Source organism: Astyanax mexicanus, chromosome 19 (genome assembly GCF_023375975.1).
Source record: "Astyanax mexicanus isolate ESR-SI-001 chromosome 19, AstMex3_surface, whole genome shotgun sequence".
NCBI lineage: Eukaryota > Metazoa > Chordata > Actinopteri > Characiformes > Acestrorhamphidae > Astyanax > Astyanax mexicanus.
This window is the reverse complement of record NC_064426.1, coordinates 25,703,960-25,729,323: the sequence shown is the minus strand read 5'-3', so window position 1 is coordinate 25,729,323 and position 25,364 is coordinate 25,703,960. Positions and strand designations below refer to the sequence as shown.

At 37.8% G+C, this 25,364-nt stretch overlaps 1 protein-coding gene across 2 annotated transcripts; it reads right to left on the bottom strand.

Annotated features, from left to right (window-relative positions):
• Positions 1–3,490: 3,490 nt before the first annotated feature.
• Positions 3,491–24,594, bottom strand: atp2a1 (ATPase sarcoplasmic/endoplasmic reticulum Ca2+ transporting 1). 2 transcript variants are annotated; one of them, XM_049467896.1, is made up of 25 exons: positions 24,463–24,594; positions 24,196–24,333; positions 23,582–23,599; positions 22,860–22,942; positions 20,515–20,619; positions 18,905–19,043; positions 17,228–17,308; positions 16,935–17,020; positions 16,232–16,529; positions 13,449–13,615; positions 13,191–13,279; positions 12,982–13,084; positions 12,023–12,154; positions 11,798–11,923; positions 11,480–11,698; positions 10,335–10,446; positions 10,018–10,241; positions 8,923–9,143; positions 8,620–8,822; positions 8,432–8,517; positions 6,629–6,762; positions 5,790–5,907; positions 4,985–5,102; positions 4,597–4,636; positions 3,491–3,852 (listed from the first exon to the last, which is right to left on the bottom strand). In XM_049467896.1, the coding sequence occupies exons 2-24, from the start codon at positions 24,311–24,313 to the stop codon at positions 4,632–4,634; spliced, it is 2,985 nt and encodes a 994-aa protein (XP_049323853.1). In that variant the 5' UTR covers positions 24,314–24,333; positions 24,463–24,594; the 3' UTR covers positions 3,491–3,852; positions 4,597–4,631. The 2 variants fall into 2 exon arrangements, with proteins under 2 accessions (XP_049323853.1, XP_022528372.2); XM_022672651.2 differs by lacking the exon at positions 4,597–4,636.
• Positions 24,595–25,364: the final 770 nt, after the last annotated feature.

Genomic DNA, 25,364 nt, shown 5'->3' with positions numbered 1-25,364 from the left:
CTAACTCTTCCTCCCTCATCTCTACATCCCTGCATTCTAACTATTCCTCCCTCATCTCTACATCCCTGCATTCTAACTCTTCCTCCCTCATCTCTACATCCCTGCATTCTAACTCTTCCTCCCTCATCTCTACATCTCTGCTTTCCACCAGGCTGTGCTGTTCTAATCCTGTCTGCTTAACCATCAGAAGGTAGTTCTGGGCAGCAGGTCTTGGCTTCATCCACAACTTTTTGGACAGCCTTTTTCTGTTTCTTGCTCTCTCCTGCATTTCACAGAGGTATAGAATACAGAATAAATCACATTTGTCATTTTTTTTAATACAGTGAATTAAAAAGGACAACTTAGACGTATCTGAAACAAATCACACTTTATTAATCAGTTTAGTTTATTTATTTAGTACATTATTTTATACACAGAAGTCATTCAAAGCTTTATACATCAAGAATAAACGTACAAATGTACAAATAACAAAAGTAACAATAATATTGCAGAATAAAACAGTGAAATAAACTGCAAACAGAAGAACAATTAAAATAGAACTTAAGTAAGAGTAAAACAGATACATTTCTGCAAACAATTAAGAAAAAATACAATTTATTTACACTTTTCAGGCTAAAATATGTTTGTTTGATATAAATAAATAATAATTAAATAATAATCAAATTAATTTATTAATTTGATCACTGGACTGAACTGTTTGGGGCAGCGCAGTGTATCGCTATCATTAGCATGCTAAGCTAAGCTAAGCTAGACGCTATGTTTACATGTCGCCTAGCAACCGGAGAGACGCGGCTCTTCCCGGGGGAAGAAACAAAACAAAAATCACAATATTTCGATATAAATTATATAAAAAATATATAAAAATTTAAATAAATACTCTATTTACTAATTTAGCTAATTGCACTGTCTATCAAACATCACCATGATCACTTACAGGAACAGCGCCAATCCTCCTTAACCAAGGCTTGATCAGCAGGAGGCCACGCATCTCCACAGAAGGCTTCATCTCTAATCTAGAAACTAAGTTAAAATATAAAGTATTAATAATTCATATCAAATTTTAATTAAACTAGTTAGACTTTTCATCACAACAGTAATTTAAGTCTGATTTACTTACCTGAATGTCTTTTCACTCGATTTATAGGCTCTCTTTCTTTCTCAGACACTGAAGAACTGTGTTCTCCAGCAGTCAGTCCAACTAACTGTACACTAAAGTTCCAAGTGCAGCTTCTTCTTCACCACAAGTCCTGCTGCTGCCATAGCAACCATTCACTTAAAAATAAACTGAATTAGTTTTAAGTCAAAACCTCTTTAACCCTTTGATGCACATCATGGTTCAAAAGTGACCTGGCTGAGGTTAATTTTCTGTATTTTTGCAATTATTCAGCAATCTTTTTGAATTTACTTTTTGTATTACTACCCCTTTAATGTGCAACATGGGTCAAAAATGTCCCACATTCATTTTCAATGTTAATTCATGTATGAATGAGAATTTCTATTATATATTTTAGCAATGAAAAATCTGAATTTAAGGTATTCCTCAATAAGCTTGTTTTTAAATCATAAAACATGCTTATTTTGTTTTTACCTTTCTTACTTTTTGAATAAAAGTAATTCTTGTTTCACTACCCCTCTAATGTTAATTCATGTATGGCTGAGGGTTTCTTTAGCACAAATCTTTATTTTTATTTTCTTTTTTTTTACTTTATAAAGAAGCAACTTTTGTATTTCTATGTCAGGTTTACACACAGGTCAGACATGACCCACATTTACCATTTCACAGCTCCCACAGCTAACTAAGAACTGCTTTCAATTGTTTTAACATGACCTTAGAAAATATCTGATGAAAGTTAACACTTACTTAGTATTTGCATCATGTTTATCATTTTGCCAAACATACAGTTAGTTAAATAAGTTAACAGAAAGTTAAATAGAAAATGAATGCGGGTCATTTTTGACCTAGGTTGAGCATTAGACAGGTTGTCCATATGTTGAATTATTAACAGAAATATTAATTCTAGTCATTAATAATAAACTGCTGTTATATGATTACAGTACACTAAAACAAACAGAACAGTGATTAAAATTTATCTGACATCTGCTCCAACAAGAACAAGAGCAGTTTTAGCCCAGGTTTAAATTGTTTAGTGTTCTTTTGGAATCACTAAAAATATAACAATTCAATTAAAAAAAGTTCACACACTGTATTTGGAAAAAAATAAATGAGGTGTGTATGAAAGTAATGACATTTATTGGGTAATTGTGTAAGTTTTTCACAATTTAGAAAATAAAACATGTGGAGAACAGGTTTTCTGTACAGAATTCGTTCATTCACTTTTACTCAATCAATTAAATAGGTCTTATGAACAGGGGTGCTTAAGCATTTCCATGAGACCCCTAATTTTGAAAACTATCTAAATGCTGCGTTTCCAGGAAAGGCAATTCCCCAATTCCTCCTATTCAAAAGTATTGAATCATGCATCATTTCAGAGAACATAGTTCCATTCAGTGTTCCACAGGTTTATGTTTGTATTATCTGCTTTAGAATCATTTTCTATTGGAGGTACTTCTCTACAGAGACAAGACAAACTGTGTGTGTGCATTTACACATCTGTGTCAGCAATGGATGCAACATAAAGTAACTGAATTCTGCATTCATTAGAAGGACTGTCCATTAATATTTGCATATATAGTGTATTTTGACTAGGGGCTCCAATTTAAGCTGCGCACAGTCTGCTAGGTATGTGGATGTTGTAATCACAAGTTTAAGGCTCACAGTGTGCATAAACATGTGATCTCTCCATGCGTGAAATGCAACCTCTCTGTTGTCTCAGCATAATGAAGATTAATTGTTATTATGAAGTTAATAAAGTTGCGGCTATACAGAATGCCCAGCCACTTTAATTTTTCCCCTACAAAAGAGCTACTGATTAGCACGGTTAGTGGTTAATGCTAATTCTGCTCCAGTCTCGGGACTGCAGAACCAAACTGAACCAATGTATAAAGCTGTACTTCAGCAGAGTGGCTTTACAACCTGACTGATCAAATTCATACATAAGGCACACTGGCTTAAAAGGAGCACTGGCGATTTTTGGGAAAATTAAAGAACTTTAAGAGCGGCTTCCCAGACAGCTTGCTCTGAGCAATAAGCAGAAATAACATTTTTACATGGTTTGTTGTGACACATTTTGCTGCGGTTAATACATTTTTAACTATCAAAGCAAACCAGACCAAAGGGAAAACACTTTATTGATTCAGACCAGACCAAAACTAAAAGTATTCTTTAAAACTACTTCTTATTACACTGACTTCCATTAAGTTTTTTTCCTCTTGCTTTTCCTTCAAATTTAGCTATGCTGAAGACCCTAACTTGTTTTTTGTATCCACATCAGGGTCTCATTTGATTAAATGTTTCAAACTGCTGTTAAAAGTTCTTTTTCTGCACCCAAGTAATAGTCAAACTTTAGGAGACACAGAATGGAGTCCTCTCCCATTTTTAATATATCTTTATTTTTTATTTTTTTTTAAGAATAGAACCAGTACATTATTAGATAACTGTTTACAATGTTAATCTCTCTATATATATTAACTTAAATTGCAATACATTCACAGCACTTATTTCATTCTTTTAAATATCTGTAAGATTTTCTCTTTGGCATTTTGCAGTGGGCTTGATGTTCACTGTTGCTTCACTGACTGGTCGTCTAACTTCTTTCAGGCGGTTGGATAAGCACACTCTGTCTTTAAATCTTCTTTTTTACCAACTCTTCTCTTTTTAAAAGAACAATTCTGCTTCTGTGCGGATGTTTTCTTCTTAGTCCCATTTCTTAGACACCAGGTTCTCGTCTTTCTCTGTGAAAGAGAAGAAGAACAATCAGAAAGAGGCTTGCAGAAAAGCTTTAACTTCAAACTGAAGTTGGTGAGCTGTCCTCTTTCATTTAGTTCATCCATCCATTAGTAAAAGCTGAACATACAGCACTATCCCACTATTTGTATCACTGAACAGTAATATGGTAGTACAGTGGTGAGTGCAATGCAGTTAAGTTTTGTGCATTTCTTAGTTTAAATCATCAATGACAAAAAAAATCTGAAGCTTTTGCTTGAGAAAACTCCATGCAAACTCTAATTATAATACAAATTTCAAACAAATAAAGAATTATGCTAAAGAAACCCTGAAAAAAATAAAAAAATATATATATATATACTAAAAGCTGAATTCCACATACAACCACCCACAGTCCAAAAACAAAGTTAGTAAAAGAACTATAATATGAATAATATAACCCAACTGAATCAGCAATTCAGCATCTGCCCATTCTTATCTATTATCATTAGGATTTCAAATGAATTTCAATTGGATTATGTTCATATATTAATTGTTTGTGTTAATATATCAAGTAAGCTGGTGATAACTATTCACCATAACCAGACACATTTTTAAAACTGCAAATATGCAACATAAACAGCGTGATTCAAACAATTCAGTGAACAATTCGACATTCTGATGTTCTACCGAGCATAGAACATCCAACAAAATAAGACAAAAGACAAAACCCTATCTAAACAATAAACGCAGATGGTGACGACTGGGGATACCTTGCTTTGTTACAGGAATTGTGAAGGGAACAGGATTAGGCTGGAATAAAATCATAAGGGATTGAGCGGAGGAGGGACATTAGAGAAGATCAGAGAAGAGGAAAAGAAAAGGAAGAGGAGAGGAGGTACATGTGAAAAGGAAAAAGGAGAAGGCTCATTCACAGGAGTATTTAGTTTTAAGGATACTGAAGTCTAAATTATAGATTTTTTTTACTGTTTTAAAAGGTGTTTAAAGCTTAATCGATGGGTTAACAGTATAGAGTTTAGTACATTATCAGATTGTATCATCACGTTCAATTAATTAACAGGTAATTTTGATCAGTGTTAATTAATTAAAGGAGAAAATTAATTTGTGTGTGTGTGTGTGTGTGTGTGTGTGTTCACTTACGTTCCAGGTAGTTGCGAGCGACGAACTTGAGCAGCTCGTCGATGAGGATGACGGGGAAAGAAAGCTTCAGCACCACAAGCCACTGCTCCAGAGTCAGATGAGTCAACTTGAAAATCATCTAGAGGATAGATAGATGGATGGATGAAGAGAGAGATGGAGAGATGTATGAATAGAGAGGTGAAGAGAGAGATATAGAGATAGGAGAAAAAAATAGGTGGAGATGAAGAGATATATGGAGAGGTGAAGAGATGGAGAAATAGAGAGATGGGTGGAGAAATAGGTAGAGATGGAGAGAGAGATGGAGAGATCGAGAAATATGTGGAGATGGAGAGATATGTGGAGAGATAGATAAAAAAATAGATCAGTAATGGATAATAAATTTGACAGATAAAGAAAATAAACTGGCATACAGTTCTGTCCAAAAGTCTAACATTTCAAATAAGCTGCTGTCATTCCAAAACCTGGTATCTCCAAAAACTGCACAGGAGGATTACTAAAAGTTACTATAAAAAATATTCTAATAATTTTGGAGCATTTCTCTTGGTCTGTTTATATTCAAATTTGGACACATTACAAAAAACTCAACTGAAGAGAAGATTTAAATTATGTCATAAAACAAAAACCTACAAAAACTGAGAGATTTGTGACAGTGACAAAAAATACCACGTATTTATTTTATAAACAACAGTAATTTGCACTATGAAGATTATAGAAATAAAATCAATGTTTAATGTTAAATCGGACTATAATATTTTTTTTTGTACTTTTTTATGTCAAATTCTTGAAGGTTGTTGGTGGAACTTACAGGCAGAGGATCAACATAGATGATCATAAAGTGCAGGGACATGGACAGAGACATGGCCGCCACCAGCCAGAGGTTGCTCCAGGGAGGCATACGCACCAGGGACTGGTTCTCTGACAAACTGCACACACACAAATACACAATCAAATTAAAGTAATAAGCAATTATTATTTACTCAGAAACTAATAAAGACTTACAATCTAATATTGTGGCTGCTATGAAACTAATGTCACATAGTTAGGAGACATGTACAGCTCTGGAAAAAAAATGAAAGACCACTTATATATAATATAATCAGAAGGAAGATGGATGATCACAAGCCATCAAACCAAGCTAAACTGCTTGAATTTGTGCACCAGGAGTGGCATAAAGTTATCCAAACGCAGTGTGTAAGACTGGTGGAGGAGAACATGCCAAGATGAATAAAAGTGGTGATTAAAAAACAGGGTTATTATGCCAAATATTGTTTTCTGAACTCTTAAAAAATGTATGAATTTGAACTTGTTTTCTTTGCATTATTTGAGGTCTGAAAGCTCTGCATCTTTTTTGTTATTCCAGCCATTTCTCATTTTCTGCAAATAAATGCTCTAAATTAAATATTTTCTTTTGGAATTTGGGAGAAATGTTGTCCATAGTTTATAGAATAAAACAACAATGTTCATTTTACTCAAACATATACCTATAAATGGCAAAATCAGAGAAACTGATTTAGAAACTAAAGTGGTCTCTTAATTTTTTTCCAGGGCTGTATATATGGGTGAAGATGGTAATGTTTAAGAGCTGAGCATTGACATTTTTATTTGTATTTATAATCAATCTCTAGCAGGTTGTTGGAGTCTGACCTGTTGAGGGCGTTGCACATCTCGATGGTCACCAGCACAGACAGGGCCATGGTCATGGGGGGAGCAGACTCGAACACCTCGCACTCAATACCTTCGAAGTCCTCGTTTTCAGCACTGCACTGCATGAAGTGGGACTAGAAGACAGGGAGACATCCAGTAAGTATTTTGTTTATCATGACTTCATAACTTTACACCTCACAACCATAAAATTAAATGTATTTTATTGAGATTTTAAGTGATAGATCTACACAAAGAAGCACAACACTGGTTTTCTTCCTGCCACTCTTGCATAAAGGCCAGATTTGTGAAGTGAACAACTTACAGTTGTCCTGTCGACAGATTCTCCCACCTGAGCTGTGAATTTCTGCAGCTTCTCCAGAGTGACCATGGGCCACTTGGCTGCTTCTCTGACCAGTGCTCTCCTTGCTCGATATATCAGTTTGGGTGGACGGCCATGTCTTGGTAGGTTTGCAGTTGTACAATTCTTTTTATATATTTTTTTATGATGGATTGAATGAACAGTGCTCCTTGGGATGTTCAAAGCTTGGGATATGTTGTTAGAACCTAACCCTGCTTTAAAATTCTCAACAGCTTTATATCTGAACTGTCTGGTGAGTTCCATTGTCTTTATGATGCTGTACGTTCACTAGTGTTCTACAAAAAAAACACTGAGGCCTTCACAGACCTGGTGTTTATATTTATACTGAGACTAAATCACACACAGCTGGACTCTAGTAACTAATAATTCAGAGACTTGGATTTTATTAAGGGGTTTCAGAGTAAAGGGGGTGAATACTTTGGCATGTCAGACTTTTCAGATTTTTATTTGATACAAATTTTTAAAACCATAGTATGCCTTCATTCCACTTCACAATTAGGTGTTACTTTGTGCTGATCTATCATTTAAAATCTCAAAAAAAAATTGTCGCTGTCCAATCAAAAACAAGTATCTCCAAAACAGCAACTTTACAGGAGAGAGAAAACTTCTAAACATTCAAAGGAAGTCAATGTAAAAATAGTTTATTTCTTAGATCATTTCTATTGGTCCCTTCATCAAGAAAATTTAGCAGAGTATAAGGGACATAAAATTTGTCTGTTCAAATTATGTAGTAAACTAAAAATCGACAAAAATGGAGATACTTGTTTTTCATTGGACAGCGATGATTTACATTTGTGGTTGTAAGAAGACAAAATTAAAAAAATTTCAAGGGGTATGCACAATTTTGCAAGCCACTATAGAACTTGAACTTTTCAAGAAGTAGCCCTATTGATGGGTTAAGTTTTTCAGGGGGTCGTCTGTGAAAAATATTTCACACTTCTACTCAGTGATAAAACTCTTTCATCCAGACTGCAATTGAAAAAACAGGAGGACCAGTGAGTTTTTTAGCTTTCTCAGTGACGTCACACCACGTTCAGTAGCTCCTCCATTTCCACTCGCTGTTGTGTTTACGTGGATCTCTGTGGAAACGCGCGCCTAAAGTGTTATTACGGTGTGTGACAGTGGACAAATAGCTATTTTATTAAACGCGAGGTGACTAAACTCAGAAATGTGCATCCGGGCGGAACTAAAATTACCAGAGGACCACGGAGTTCTGCGAAAAACAGTAGGTAAATCAGCCTGTAATTTTCTCAGAGGGCATCTGATTAAAATCACAGAGGACCCCCACATAAAAGAGAAAATTACCTCAGGACCTCCAGAGAAACTAATCACATCTGAGTAGGTCTTTTGAGGAACTGAACTCAAGCAAACACTGTTGTAGTCATTGTAAAGTTTGTGTGCAAACTTAGGTTCAGGAGACTCACCAGCTGGTAGAAGCTGACCATAGGGCCATCATCAGAGTATATGAACCACCAGGCAGCAGCAGCTACAGTAGCAGCTCCAACATAACCTGAGAGAGAGGAAAATCAGTTTATCAGTTTATACAGCCATTTATAAGGCCTTGCCTTAGATTTATCAAAGCTTTACTCCATTGATTGCATTTTTAACATACTTCCAATGGCCAGGTATCTGAAGAAGAGCCAGCCAGAGATGAGGGGCTCCTTGGGAGAACGGGGAGCCTTGCCCATGATATCCAGGTCAGGGGGGTTGAAGCCAAGAGCTGTGGCAGGGAGGCCATCAGTGACGAGGTTGACCCACAACAACTGGACTGGGATCAGAGCCTCAGGCAGACCAAGAGCAGCGGTCAGGAAGATACTGGAGAAGAAATGAGAAAGGATAAGGCTTGTGAAATTGTGAAGACACATGGATAGATAACAGCAGGGCAGCTGTTTGTTTTAAAGAGACGGTCGCTCACCAGACGACTTCGCCAACGTTGGAGGAGATGAGGTAGCGGATAAACTGCTTCATGTTGTTGTAGATGGCTCTGCCTTCCTCAACAGCTGCCACAATGGAGGAGAAGTTGTCATCGGCCAGGACCATCTCCGAGGCTGACTTGGCAACAGCAGTGCCAGAGCCCATGGCAATGCCAATCTCGGCCTTCTTCAGAGCAGGAGCATCATTCACACCATCACCAGTCTGTTGAATGACAGAGGGATGGAAGATGAAGATCTTTGTGGCCCCAAAGCACTGAAATCGTTAACCTAAACTGACATGTTCTATGGAAACTAAGAGACGCTTGTCTGGCATTTGAACAATTCTAGCCAGATTCCGCTGGCTGATCATGATCATTATCACCGACTGCCCTGTCCACTTGGGTGGTAATTTCTAATATGAATTGAGGAATGTTAACCTCCTGAGATCCGGACTTTTGCTTAGTTTGCATTTTTAATGTCTCCTTGCTATTTGGGATCAGTAGGGCCTAAACACAAGCATAAACACTAAAAAGGAGTTTATTTTAACATTTAAAATCTATTTAAAATGATCTTTGCCTTTTGGGATCAGAATGACCAAAATATTCAAAAAACTAAAATTTAGCTTTGTAATGTAAGTAATTAAACCAGTTTCAAACAAAATAATTCATAAGAATTTCTACTTGGCCCATGTTTCTGTCTGGACTGGCTATAGAAACGTTTGCCTGGGATTTCCAGCATCTTGTTTTCAATCAATTGACAGTAATTGTATTCTTCCTGCACCTGTGTCTAAAAGGTGATCTCCCAACTCAGGACTCCATTGCCCAGAATGCACCACACACTAATATCACTCATTCACTCCCTCAGATGACTGATCACATGACACTTCCCAAACCATAATCATCACCTGAGTATTGATTTCACCTGTTCACCAAAATATATATCCCTGCACTTCACTCACTCACTCACTGCCGAGTATTAGACTGGTTCCATCCGTTTTTACAACACGTTTATCTTGCCCATTGTTTTCTCTGTGTTTTGGTTTCTTTGATCATGATTTATGATCAATATTGTGGTCAAAACATGTGTAGCTTTCTCACCATAGCAGTGATCTCATCAAAGCCCTGAAGGAACTCCACGATCTTACTCTTGTGGGATGGCTCGACACGGGCGTAGCAGCAGGCTTTGCGCACGGCATCTCTCTGCTGAGTCAAAGGCAGGTCATCAAACTCGCGGCCAGTGAAGGCACGGCCAGTCACGTCCTCGTCCTCGCCAAAGATGCCAATACGACGGCAGATAGCCACAGCTGTGCCCTTGTTATCACCTGGGAGAAATAGAAAAGAAGGTGTTGAGGGAACAGTATTGAATAATAGCATGTGAATGACTTATAAAAAGAAGAGAGAAGAATGTCCCGAACCAGTGATCATGATGACGCGGATGCCGGCAGCCCTGCACAGCTGGATGGAGCCCATGACCTCCTTACGAGGGGGATCCAGCATGCCAACACAGCCCACAAAGGTGAGGTCAGTCTATGGAGGACAAAAGAATATGATGAAGTTAGTGAAACCTGGAGCTCTGTAGCATCTAAACAATTCACAGGGACACATCAGTGGTACTGGAACCAGTTTGAGATCACTTAAAGGTCTCCTTCTGCTAAAATCCATTTTTTCTTATTCTTTGTGAAATACTATAGGTCTCTCTGAGTTGTATATGATGCTGCACATGAAACTCTTCTTTAACCTCTATTGTCTGCAGTAGCTAGTAAAAGAAAATATTCAGAAAAACAAGTCAATCAGGAAAAGAAATTGTGTCTACGTCAACCCATGAATTAGTATTCATGGCCTTGCCCACCTCGGCTCATCAGATAGGAGCTAACAGTGCTAGGAACAGCATGGCAAGTTCGTTCCTGTGTTCTTTGTGCAAATAACACATCAGTGTTTTATGCTTTGCCCAGTAGTTTAGAGCTAAGTAACAAAGGGTTAGAATTTGTCTATGGAACACCTCCAGCAAAGTGCAATTCAGATAGGTAGGAATATGTTTAGAACAGTTTTATTTATACTAGTTAAAAGTTAAAATAAACAAATTTCTTACTTTCTGGACCTGGACTACCGACCTCTGTGTGTAACTATAGGATTTACATAGGATCTCTGGTGGATTTTGCATTTTACAGAGACTCTAAGACTAGGTCAGTGGCTGAACTGCACTTAAACATGTTGTGAAGTAACATATATGACATTGCAAAAACTTTATTTGTGTAAAACTGTATTTGTTTTCAAATGTTTCTAACTGTTGTTTATCTTGCTGCCTTGCAGTGCTGTTAGCCAATCAGAGGCAATACGGTATGTTTGCATGTATGAATATTTATGAGAAACACATTGTTTGTGTCTGACCCCTTTTTTTTGGCATTATCAATGTATAGTCATCCCCTACAGGCTACTTTCCCCTATGTGTTCAATTGTCTGTGTGTGTGTATATATACTGTTAAGTCTTTTTAGCGTTTAAAGATCATCCTGAGACTGTAGACTATTTAAATAAAGAAGGATCCTCTCATTTCTTTCATACCTCATAGTCAGCAAACTTGGTGGAATCTTCCAGGTTCATCTCCTCCTTCCTGAGCGGGGAGTCTCGTGTGGCCAGGGCCAGGCAACGCAGGGTGTCACGCCCAGTGCCCCACTCTTTAATCACAGCCATGATCTTGTCTTTAACCGGGCCAGTCAGAGGGACGCGGTTGGTGCCCACACGCACATAAGCACACCTGTCAATCACACCCTCAGGAGCACCCTGAAAGAACACAGGATTGGATTAGATAAGGTTAAAATAATGTTATTTTTATGGAGAAGGTTTGGATTGATTTCTACTTTCTAGAAAAGTAACACTGACCTTGACAAACATCTTGTTGCCCATGGGGGCCTTGGAGGGCTTTCCGGGGGAGCAGTAGACAGACATGGACTTCCTGTCACGGGAAAACTCCAGGGTGAACTCTTTCTTCATCAGCTGCTTGATAACCTAGGAAGCAGAGAAGACGGAGGAGGACCAATTATTATGAACTTCTGATTAATAGAATGGAATGGAACTTTTGATACAACAATAGATTGGTACACTTACAGAGCAGCAGGCATTGGCTCTCTCCACCTTAGACAGGCCTCGGACCTCAGTGTTGAACACGTTCATCTTCTCAACCAGGCAGCAGAGTGCAGTCTCAGTGGCTTCACCCACCTTCTCATAGATACCCTTAGACTGTTACAAAACAGAAACAACAAAATATAAAATGTAAGCAATTTAGAAGATAGTCCTTTTAAGATGAGCAGCATTATGTAGCATTTTTACATTAATCGAACAGCCTAAATAAATCATGTTGATGCTCCATTAACCTGTAATGAGGAGACTAGTGCTAGTGCTGTTACCATTACAACTCCAGGGTCGGCATTCTGCTAACTGAACTACACAGCAGGGCTGCAACTAAGGATTATTTTGGTAGTCGACTAATCTGATAATTATTTTCTCGATTAGTCAACGATTATTTCTGCCATGTCCTTCATCTCTAAAAACGATAGCGACAGTTGAACAAGAGATTTAAAAGGCATTTAAATGTCTGGATGTTTGATATTTAGTGACTAAATATGTAATCTGCTGTGTTTGGGCACTTTTGGAGACAGATTAGGAGTATAAACTGTGTGAGGAAGACATTTACCTATTACCTATTTACCATATCTCCTATTGCGGTTCTGTCTCCAGCACTTTGAGTAATGTGGTACTATTACAAATTAATGATTAGTCGACAGTGATGTTCGTAGTCAACAAATTTAAATAATCAACATTGTCGATTATATTGATTTATCGTTGCAGCCCTAGTACACAGTATGCCACATTTGTGTAAAATCCTGTAATATTACTTTACCACCTCAAGCCACATGCTTCTTTCACTTTAGCATGCTGGTTCTGTATTTCTCAGCTTACAAAAATAATGTGTTAAAGCACTAATTACACCTCCCAATTCTTGCATAATGCTGCTTTAAGGAAGACAAGAAAGAGAAAGAAAGAAAGTGAGAGATGTGTATACTAACTTCATTGTAGTCCAGGGAGGAGTCATTGCACAGGGCACAGATAGTTGCTAGCTCGATCAGACCATCAAGCTGACCACATTTGACTGGAAGGCCACGCTTAGTTCTGTAGGGAAGGCAAAGAAAGTGAGTAAGATTATGTTCAGCATGTGTTATTTTTTTTCCTATTTGTATCTTCTTAATCATTGCTTGTTTGGTTGTTTTATACTTACACTTCACCCTCAGGAGTGTATTTGGAGCCAGAGATGTCATACTGGTCAAGAGATACGGAGTCGCCTTCTACTTTATCAATGATGAACATCTAAAAAAAACACATGGCGGGGGATTTTAGTTTAAAGGCATTTGTAACAATAGGGAAGGTCTGAAAAGTGGTTTTTTTTATGTTTTCATGTTTGCATGTGTGCGGTTTGTGTGTGATTGTGTATGTGTGTTCGTTTGGAGGTTACTATGTACTCCTATCTCTGACCCACCTTGGTGACACACATCTGGTTGGTGGTGAGGGTGCCGGTTTTGTCGGAGCAGATGACGGAGGTGCAGCCCAGGGTTTCCACGGAGGGCAGGGAGCGGACAATGGCGTTTTTCTTGGCCATGCGCCGTGTGCCCAGAGCCAGGCAGGTGGTGATCACAGCGGGCAGACCTGCCAACACAGAGCAAGAGCCAGGTTAGTGGATTCACATTATAGACGTATATGTATATACACAGAACACACAACAAAATCCAATTCCGCTACACTGGAATATCTACAGTGAGCTGGAATTCACTATAGGAAACTCTAAAACCTCAACTCACTGGTGTCACTAAATAATTTTTAAACTTTTAGTTTCTAACTATCTTTAGACAGCCTGTAACTGTATTAGTTGAGTTTTTTTATCTATTTAATTTAATTTATTTAATTTATTAATTTAATTTTATTTCCTGTTTTCATCTTTTTATTTGTTCATTTATTTTGTATTTATTCTATCTTCTGTTTTACCTTCATCACTTTCTTTATAATCATGGTGCTATTTTAGTTACTTCATTTTTAGTCCTCTATTTTTTTTATTTGTGTTTATATTTTATTATACTAATCATTTATCTTTTTATTGTACTGCTTTACATGCATTTTAGCCTGTCTACTTATCCTTTTTTTCTGAATTGTTTTAGTTCTTCTTTATTAAGTCTTATATCTGCTTGTTTTTCTAATAATTTTACCATTTATTTATTTATATATTTATTTATTTAGTTTATTTATTTTTTTATTAAGTTGCTTATTTAAGCTCACCTGATTAATTATCTGTTTTTAATTTAAATTTAAATGTATTTTTTCAGTCCCTTTGAGTCACTATTTTTTGTATTTATATTTTAATATGCAAATTATGTCTCTTTATTTTGCTGCTTTACATTTTGGCCTGTCCCTTTATGCTTTTATTCTGAATTATTTTATTTCTTCTTCATTAAATCTTATGTTTTTTTGCTTGTTTTTCTAATACTTTTACCATTTATTTATTTTAGCTCACCTGATTAAATACTTAAAATTATTTTTCAGTCCCTTTAAGTTGTAAATGCTTGGGAGCATTGAACATGAGGGCTACACAATGTTTTACCGAGGGAAAAAAATGATTGATTATTTGATTGATTGATAAACTAACCGTCAAAAAAAAAATCAATCGGAAGTAATGAAATCTTGGTGTCTCGTTAGTTGTGTAAGACAAGGGCGTAGGAGCGGGCTTGATATTGGGGGGGACACATTTGCCAATATGAACCCAAGCCCACCCAATTGTTTCCTAGAACAACATTTGTGGAAATTACTTTTAATTAAAAGTAAATTATTATTATAAGGTGATTTTACAACCTAAACATTACATACAACTAAAAATTATGCAAGCAATGTCTGAATTATGTACATATGACAAAAATTTTCAGTTATCACCTAATATTTAAAATAATATAACAGATTATTATTATTATTATTATTATTATTATTATTATTATTATTATTATTATGTATTGGCATGTCAATTCTGTTGTATATTTACATTTTCTCCTGCACTTTTATTTTTTTCTACTGAGAGCTCTTCTTAAGATGGTGTCCTTTTATGTAAAAGAATGTAACTTTACGTTTCATAGAGACTTTTATAAACGTCAGGATATGTGGTCTTACTGTGAAATACAAATGAACAGAAGTCACGTTACAGTAGTGTTTCTCAACCCAGTTCTTTTATATTCTACTGCATATTAAAACTGTTCTGCATATTCTAGAGCTTCCTCTGGTGGATATACATGATTAATTTAGGCTCCATATGGGGCTAAAGGTTTTTAACAGGTAAACTCAGTAAATGACTATTTATTAGCTGATCAGGTGGAAAACACTAGTTTAGGGCAGTGATCGGGGTTAAGTAACTGCTTTAAACTACCAACTTAAAGTACTGTTCGAAATTCTGGCGATCATCTACATCCAGCTTCTAGATAACTAGTTAGTTAAATCAATTTTCGTTCATTATAGCTCACAGTAAGTCCTGTAATCCTAAATGAATAAACAGTTTGAAAATTAAAGTGATTAGCTGATCAGGTACAGGGAAACATTACATATATATTTTATTTTTTTTCTTTAACCCTGACTCCCAATCTAGCTAATTCCAAAGATAAGCTTACACACTAACACAGCTGCAGTTTATTAATCACAGTGGGTTTAAACTGTGTGCTGATTCAGAGACGTGTATTTTTAACCAGCTATCAGAAACATATCATCACAGTTGAAGTGGTTAGCCTATCGTTACCTTTCTTTTAGTAAAATCTCCGTATATCCATATCTGTTTTAAAATCAGCTGAAGCTGCTGCGTCCCGATCCCGCTGCTAAATCTCACAGCGAGGGGGCGGGGCTTCCCCAACAGCAAACTGCCTCTGCTCCGCGCGCCGCAAAACCAGCAAGCTGATTGGCTGTTTCTACTGAGAGGCGTGACTTAATACCTGAACCGGCTCCGTGATTGGTCCGGTCTGTCTCCTCATTAATAGTACAGCTGACCTGAGCGAACTGATATCATTTTTGGGGGGGACAAATCCACCTGTTTCTAATATTGGGTGGGACATGTCCCACCCATCCCCCCCGGTTCCTACGCCTATGGTGTAAGACGTGCAAGTGACTTATAATGGCAGTGGATCATCATTAGTGATGAGTTCTGCTTTGCTTTGGTAAAGACAAACCTAATTAAAAATGTGTGATGCTATTGTACAATTACTATCTGTGGCACATCTGTGACCAGAGCAGTTCTCTTACCCTCAGGGATGGCAGCCACAGCCAGAGCCACAGCGATCTTGAAGTAGTAAACTGCACCACGGATCCAGGAGCCACCGTGCACGGGGTCGTTAAAGTGGCCGATGTTAATCATCCACACAGCCACGCAGATGAGAGAGATGACCTTAGAGAGCTGTTCACCGAACTCGTCCAGCTTCTGCTGCAGGGGTGTCTTCTCCTGCTCTGTGGCCGCCATCTGGTCACGGATTTTGCCGATCTCAGTGGAGACGCCAGTGGCCACGGCCACACCAATAGCTTTGCCTGCAGCGATGTTGGTTCCCTGGTAAAAGCAAAGACAGGAGAGTAAGACACGGATGAACACATGTACCACACACATGCTTTTATACAGTAAACTACAGTGTTTGCTACCTTATTTAGCGATTAATCGTAATGCAGAAACTGTTTTGAACTGTTGGTGACTGTTGGTTGATATGGAATATTTTGTGGCATTACACAGGGTTTAACTCTAGAGCCAATTAAACTGATGTTGATAATTATACAACTGGTTCTGAGAGCGAAGGCCTGTAGTATAGGCTTGCATACAGGTTCTAACAGGTAAAGTGAAAATGCTATGCTGTTAGAGTGAGTAAATTAAGTGAAGTTAGATCTTGTAATGAAAATGATGGAAGGGGAGATGATGTGAGTGATAGAGGTGTGGTGGTAAAAAAAAAAAAAGAAAACTCACAGAGAACAACATGTTCTTCTTGTCCTGGTTGACGGCTCTGGGGTCAGGAACGGACTCTGTGTGCTTAATTACGCTCACTGACTCTCCTAAAAGGACAAAAAGAGACAGAGAGAGAGAGAGAGAGTTATGATTTAAATTATTTTACTATTACTCATGTTTACTCTACATGTTACAATAATTACTTAATCGAATAGAATAAAATGTATAGTCAAATTATTTTTTTTCGTCTTTTAACATCACAATAAACAAAAGAAATACTATTTCGATGCATAATATTTCTTTTTAATATTTACCTGTAAGGATGGACTGATCAACCCGCAGAGTTGTGGACTTAATGGAGGTGATTCTGATATCAGCAGGCACTTTATCACCAACTGTAGGATTAAGAACAAGAACACAAAGAAACGTGTGTTGCAAAATTTAAAAAATCATGTATCCTTTTTTCAGTATCAGTGTTAAAGTTAAATGGATTTGTCCAGTAAAAGTCCTCTTCACCGAACTCTTAATAAATTAATTATTTATCAATTAAGTAATCAGATGGCCTGAATTGACTCATAAGTAGTTCATTGAAGAACTATAATTTCCTGCCCAACAACTCAAAGCATTTTAAAGTGATGAGCTGCGTGAGAGAGAAAGGACACAGCGACCCTTTAAACACTGTAAACAAGTTGACTGGAGTGGAGAGAAGGAGTGATGAGGAGGGAACAGGTGGGGAATGAAAGAGAAGGAGAGAGGGATAAAGGGAAAGAGGGAGAGAGAGAAAGAGAGAGAGAGGGGGTTGAGACAGGGGGCAAGTGGAAGACAGGTGCTGGGCTGTATTTATACACCAGCACTCCTTTGCCTGCACTCTTGATGAGTTCTCTCAACCTTCTGTGATCCCTGTGCTTTTTATTCTCTCTCTCTCTTTCTCTCTCTCTCTTTCTCTCTCATGTACACACACACACACACACACAGCGATTGCCATAAAAGGATACCTGTTCACACTCTTTCTCAAGGACACATTTCACACACAATTCTCTCTCTCTCTCTCTCTCTCTCTCTCTCTTTCTCTTTCACTCCCTCCATCCCTCCCTTCATATGGCAGTATGACAGCTGGCCAACATGCTTTGTTCTACTCTTGTGTCTTGCCACACTTCAGACATACTGGCAGCAGGTGCCGATGCTTGCCATTCAATCTTTATTTGATGGGGCATCATGATGCGTCACATCACACTGAAGGTGGCTCATTATATCTATAAATAATAAAAAAAATACCTTCTAAATAGTTGCTCTGGTCATGTATGTATATCCTTGCTCTCTTGCCAAAAACCTTGTATCTCCAGAATGGAAATCATCATAATAGAAAAAACTTTCCAAGTACTTTTGGAAAATTTAAATTGGTTTGTTTTATCAGCAACTATCAAATTTAAATGGGGGAAATATAAAGAATTTGTTTGTGACACATAGTGGTGATACAGTATATTGATCTTAGTTTGTTTTGATATAGAAAAAAATCTGATTTAACCAGACTTAAAAAGGCAGGCATCACAATTGTAATGGCTCTTAAAGTATTGGCTCTTAAAGTACTGGCTATTATAGTATTGGTAAATCATTTTTAATTTTTAAAGACATAACAGATAATTTCGCTTTTGTCAAGACATTATGCTTAAAAGAGGCAAAGTATTCTAGCAGTAGAATAAGACAATTTCAGTAGGTAAAACTGTTTAAAACAAGTAAAAATAAGTTACTTATAATTGGAATATTCTTATGATATTCTTGTATAGCAATGTTTTAAAAAATCATATATTTAGACTGGTTTTAAGAAGAATTCCAGTATCATTTAATTTACATCACTCCTGAACATATGGAGTTCATTATTAGTCAATATTTGTGGGCAGAGCCTGGATCAGTCAGTCAATCCTACTGACTCATTCAGAAGTCTGAGCTTTATTCTCTTTTTGCTTTAGTGTGAATGCTGATTGTGCATCTACCTGACACTTCTACAATGTCTCCAGGAACGATTTCTCTGGCCTTGATCCTCTGCACGCTCTTCCGGTCGGCGCGGTACACTTTGCCCATCTCTGGCTCGTACTCCTTCAGTGCCTCGATGGCGCTCTCTGCGTTGCGCTCCTGTGGAGGAAGGAAATGCCAGGCCACAATCAGATCCTATTTTCTCTTCCCATCTCTTTACAGCCCAGAGGCCTTCTCCTTCCACTGCTGCACATAGTTTCCAAGTGAGCATTGTTGTATCAATGTGGACCCTACTGAAACCTGACCAGCCCTGAGCAACGTGACGATACGGCCACTCTGCAAAGCACTGCTGCAGGCCGTGGAGGGCTTAAAGATCTGCTGGGATTAACCCTCGACCCCTGATTTAATGCCAACTGCTCTGTTCTGCTGCACACCAAAGAGAGAGCCTCTTTCCAAGCATCTCACTGCCCATGTACTGTGCCCATGTATTATACAAAAGTCAAAGATGGTAAGATGGCATCAAAGAGGCCATGCTTTTGTATCAGTTGAACAGTTGAAACATTTAGACTTTTAATGTATAGGAGAACTCTGGTGTAATATTGACTTTTGGTGTAGTAAAACATGATAAAGTGTACTAATCTTTGTTGATTAGCTCACCTCCATTCTCCCACACCTTTCCGAGAGACAGCTATTTTGCCATATTCTTGCCCCTTTAGATAAATCGCTTTTTCCACACCTCATTGGTAGAATCCAGAGAGCTCTGACATTTAAGGCATTAAGTACATTAAAAGTGCACAAGAAGTTTATTAAAAAACACGTTGCATAACCTACATCTCCGGGTGCTGCCATCTTAAAGTACAGAGTGATGAGCACGTAAATTTAACAGAAGTACATGCTGTATACATACAGAAGGTAGAATGTTTCGTGTTTGTGCCTTTCCAGGCTGCAACATTATATGCTTGTCACTCTAATGATCATCTAATGACATTACTTTAAGATGGCGGTGCCCGGAGATGTAGCTAACGCTACGGGTTGTAAACCGTGGTTTTTCACTTTTAAAGTTCATAATGCCTCGTTTTAAATATCAGGGCTCTTTAGATTCTAACAATGAGATGTGGAGCTACTTTGAGCCCTGATAATGGTGTAAAAAGCAATTTATCTGCAGGAGCAAACTATGCCCCGTTAAAACCCATTCTAGCCTGTGGACAAATTGCAAGAAATAGCTGGATTTCGGAAAGCTTGGGTAGAACAAAGGTGGGCTATTCAACAAAGTTTGGTACTCTTTATCATGTTTTACTATAACAAAAGTCAATTTTTACACCAGAGTTCTCCTTTAAGAAACTGTGCTCAGCTCACTGAGCTAACAGTACTATATAACTCTGGTGATTTATATGATTCTATTCTATTAGTCTAAGGCATTGGCTTGTTCATCTCGTCCCTAACTTCAAAACGTTTCCATGAATTACTTCTTTTCTTCTGTGTTGCTGTTTTGTGATCGGATGTGTGTAAATACTTAGATTGGTAACTTCTTAACAGGCCTTGTTCTGTGCATGGGCTACAAGTGTAGGTCAAACAAAACCCTTTTCTCTGCTGTAAAATGTAAAGTAATTGACATTGTGAAAAAACTCACCTGCCAAACTCCGACCACAGCATTGGCGATGAGGATGAGCAGGATGACAAAAGGCTCAACAAAGGCAGTGACTGTCTCCTCTCCCTCCTCAAACCAGGCCAGGACCTGACGGGCAGAAAAATTACTATATTAAAAAAACAGTACAGCAAAGGTGTAAATCTCAAATTTATTTGATTCAATTCTATTAGATTTACTTTAGATCTTTAGGGAAGAATTTATTGAATCTTCTCTAATGTTCCCACAAAATGTTCTGAAATTATTAGGCTGAATTGTTTAGTTAGCTCCAGTCATTTAAAAAACATGTGATGAGCAGAGATGTTTACCCAGTTGGAGAAAATAAAAATACAGAATACACAATTAATAAAACACTGACACATTCTCTCTTTCCTTCGTATTTTCTTTCTTCCTTTTTTCTTACTTACTTTCTCTCTTTCTGTCTTTCTCCATCTGCTTTTCTTCCCACCAGGCCTAGCCTTCTAGGGCTATAGCGAAATTATTACGACGCAGGACAGCAGAACTAATGCTGCATGTTCTCCCCCTCAACTCAACTCTCTATAAAACAACCTTGCAAGTGGACACGTGTATGAGTGTGTGAGTGTATGACTGTGAGTGTGTGAGAGTGTGTGTGGCTGGGAGAAGGATTAAAGGCCTGACATGGATGGGAAGTGTTTTTATATCAAAACCTCATGGGAGAATTACAGATAAAGTATTTCAGTAATGAGCTGCATTTGCTGTGAATATACTTATGCCATTAAGAGGAGCTATTAAGGAGGAATCAAACAATCATTAAAGGAGAAGTTATGAGAGTAATAAGTGCAGCGTAGAATGATGTACGTACTGATTAACAGCCCAAAAATAAATGTTTCACTTCAGCAGACTCAGGAGACCATAGAATGAAATAAACCTCTCTATGGCTTTCACATTCGTTCACAGCGCTAAATTAGAGCATGCGCCAAACATGTGACCAAGCCTTATAAGCACTAATAGCGTCTGAAACTGTCAAACTGTTTGTTTTAAGCTGGCCACCAACAGTGATTAATTTTGGATGTCTGGTTGGGTTAATTTTAATTTGATGTAGAAATGCATTGACATCAATACCCAACTACATAAAATGCAAGTATAAATGCAACAAAGATGCATTTAATAATTGATCAAACCACTTCAAAGCACTTGAGTATTCTCCCAGTACAAGTAAACTAAAACACTAGTATTAATTTGTGCAAAATGAGTGAATTTGTACATTTCAATCGGATTTCAGTCTAACAAATGTTGAGACAATTTTGACCACCAAGTGTAAATGCATTTAGTTAAAATCCTATTAGAATATATTCCAGATACTGTAACCAGGTGTAAACAATATCCTAGTTGTGAGGTATGTGTTGGATTTTTATAATGTTAACATTTGCACAATACAATTTTTTACCGCTGTTTTGCATTAAAACTTTATGGACGAAAGTTTTCAGACACCTGCTCATTCATATTTTTTTTTGTAATTTAAATGTAATTCCTTTTTTAAAAGTATAATCCTACTTTTTGTTTGAGTAACTGTCTCTAATGTCCAGATAAAATGCAACATCAATCCAGTACTGAAAAAAGTTTTCTTAATATTATGATTTTTCCTGCTCTTATTCTCCTTGAATTGAGTGATCAGCTTTGTCCTTTATTATTTGATCTCTTCATATTTTATATTGTAATTATTATTTTGAATGAATATTATTTGTATATTTGCATTTCCTATTGTACTTTTTTTAATGTTAACTCTGCATTCTAGCCCTATTCTATAAGCAATACTTCTCCATGGGGACTAGAAAAGCTGTATTTGCACATCAAACCATTTTTTCTTTGTATCCAAAATCCAATGTCTGTCTGATTTTACAATCCGAATAAAATTCAATTAGTCTTCTGCATGCTGCATTTTTTCCTTACATGCAAAGTGATTAACGAGTTAGATTGAGGGACATGGAACTCAAAGCATGACTTCTATTTGGGTCGTGATTTTTACTACCTCCTGGTGCTCGCCATGCTTTCAGGTTCACAAATGAATTTACAGTTTACCCACAGTGCACTACTCAAGGCTGAAAGGTGAAGGGGCTCTCTCAGAGATTGACAGGAGGGCTTGAGAATGTGTCCCCTGTCCTTCACAACAGCATTAGTGACCCCCAACTGTGAAACTGAAGTGTTGTCTCTTTTCAGGAACACCACAAGCCCACATTTAGCACATCACCTGCAACCACATGACCCCTTCAGGTCCCGCCCACAAACAGCCACAAGGAAAACGAAAGTTCTTTGGAGGATATTGGTATGTTGCTGTATTGATCATGTGAGATTCACACAGATTCACTTACAAAAGAAATGCAGGCTGCCAGCAGCAGGATCCTGACCAACAGATCCTCAAACTGCTCCACCACCAGCTCCCAGATTGTTTTACCTGGTAGAGAGAGAGAGAGAGGGAGAGGGAGAGAACGAACAGTTTGTATTTATGATCTTGTGTAATGTGATATGTCAATTATGTCCACTGAGTTCTGAGCAGTATTATTAGTGCAGTACATTTTCAAATGTTGTCGCCTGTAAGTGGATCACACCTTAGCCTTAAATCTGAAATCTGAGTCTAGGCAGTGAAACACAAATAGAGTATACTCTATGTTCCTCCATTGTTCTTGCATACATCTTTTTTTTTGGATGCACTAACAGTGTTGATTTAACACTGGCAAATTAGCAGTGTATTAAATCATATTGGTATTGGCATATAATTGCATAAAAAAACTTAGACTTTTTGGATATATGTTTTAATCTGTTTTAATAAACTGAATGCTCAAAAAAATAAGCATTGGTTAATTTAGCTTAATTTATAACCCAACAGTATGTCTATTTTTTTATGTTTAGCAGATATTAACACAATAACATTTAGCTAATTGGCTTAGCTAAAATTGGAAGAAAAATGCGGGTACAATAAAATAATTATAATAATAATTGATAATACAAATTTATAAAATAATCTTGATAAAACCTCTTGGCGCAGCCCAATGTATTTTAAACAATTATAAGTCAGCTGAGTTCATTAACTCACCTTCTTCAGCAGGCAGCTCTGTGATTGGTCAATGCAGTCAGGAAGGTGGAATCAAAAAAGGACAAAACAACAGACAGAGAAGATTATTATTATTACCTGTACAGTACCATAAGCATAATCATCGTCTCAGAGAGACTTCATACAGTGCAGTGTATGCAAGAATTACAAGAATCAGAGCTGACGGGCCTAGAAATGACTGTTTGTCCTTCAATTTGACCTTGCATCTGACACAAAGCCTTAGTCTAGGCCCTTTCTGCCTTATATAGCTCAATTATATCATGATATATATTACACTTAAAGGAACTGCTATCAGATGTCTAGATCTAGATCAATGTATATTGATATCATATATATAAATTATTCGTATGTAGTTAAAGACAACTATATGTGATTGAAATAAATGATACAATCATATTTTTAGTGGCATAAATAAAATAAACTTGTGGTAATTATTTAGCTGGAAAAGGATCATCATTACCACTATCCAGCTCTCTGTCTATTCTCTTTTTACCAGCCTGAGAGTTCCTTCTTCCTCATAGACTCTAGACTCCAGTAGCTCAGACTTTCTTTCCTTGTATTAACATTCAACATCGATCAGTTCATGCTTCTCTCACCGTTATAGCCAAACTTGGCCAGGTTCTTCTTGAACTGCTCAGGTGAGAGGCCCGTGCCCTCGTTCACGCTAAAGTAGGCCAGGCATTCAGCCGACTCCTGAGTGTGGGCGTTCTCCATCCTCTCTGCTTAAGGGGAGACTTCACAAAACACACGTACAACAGGAGAGCATGAGCGGTAAAGTACGGAAGGAAAAAAATAAGGTCCCAGCTCAGGAACCCAGAGAATTCCAAAAAAAAAAACACCACCAAAAAACACAGATTACCCACCGACACTTTCTGAAAGAGTGGGATTTGGGACGAAACCACTGGCCCCAACGGTCTTCCTCTCTCCCCCCTCTCTCTCGGCTCTCTCTCCTGTCCTTCTCCTCCCTGGACTGACAGAAAGTGCTAACTGTTGCTCATCTCCATACAATTTTATAAAGACCCACCAAAGCCCCCTGGCCTGCAGGCACACCCCTACGTGGACCCCTATTGGATAAGGTGGGACGTATAAGGAGATAAGGGGCCGGGCCTGGGGTGGTTGGATGGGGGAATGGGGCAACAACTGTGGGTGTGAGTGGCATTGTGTGTGTGTGTGTGTGTGTGTGTGTGTGTGTGTGTGTGTGTGTGTGTGTGTGTGTGTGTGTGAGTATGTGGGGGATTGAGGGGGAAGGGGGTCAGCCTTGAACCGAAAATGGTGTCTGTTTTTGGAACATGCTGGTGGTCAGTGTAGGATGGATGGCAGGGAGTGAAGGGTTGTAGTGTTGAGAGCATGTGTGTGTGTTTTTGTGTGTGTGTGTGTATTTGTTCAAGAGTGTGAGTGTTGGGTGGTGTGGGGATTATGAGTGATGGGTCAAGTGTCTTATTGCTTGTACTGGGGCAGGGAAGGGTCAGCAGGGCTCAATATGAGGACAATAGGATGTAATAATAGAGATTATAACTTAACTATAACTCTGCTAAGCGAGAGAGAGAGAGAGAGAGAGAGAGAGAGAGAGAGAGAGAGAGAGAGAGAGAGAGAGAGAGAAAGAGATGGCAATGAATCTCAATGTAAGTTAGGACATTATGTTCAGGGGATTAACACTCCAAATGACCAGACATGGAAAAACTGTGTGTAAGCGTGAAGTGTGTATCAGGGAGGGAGAGAGAAAGAGATATAAAGAGGGAGAGAGACATGAGATACACATTAAAAG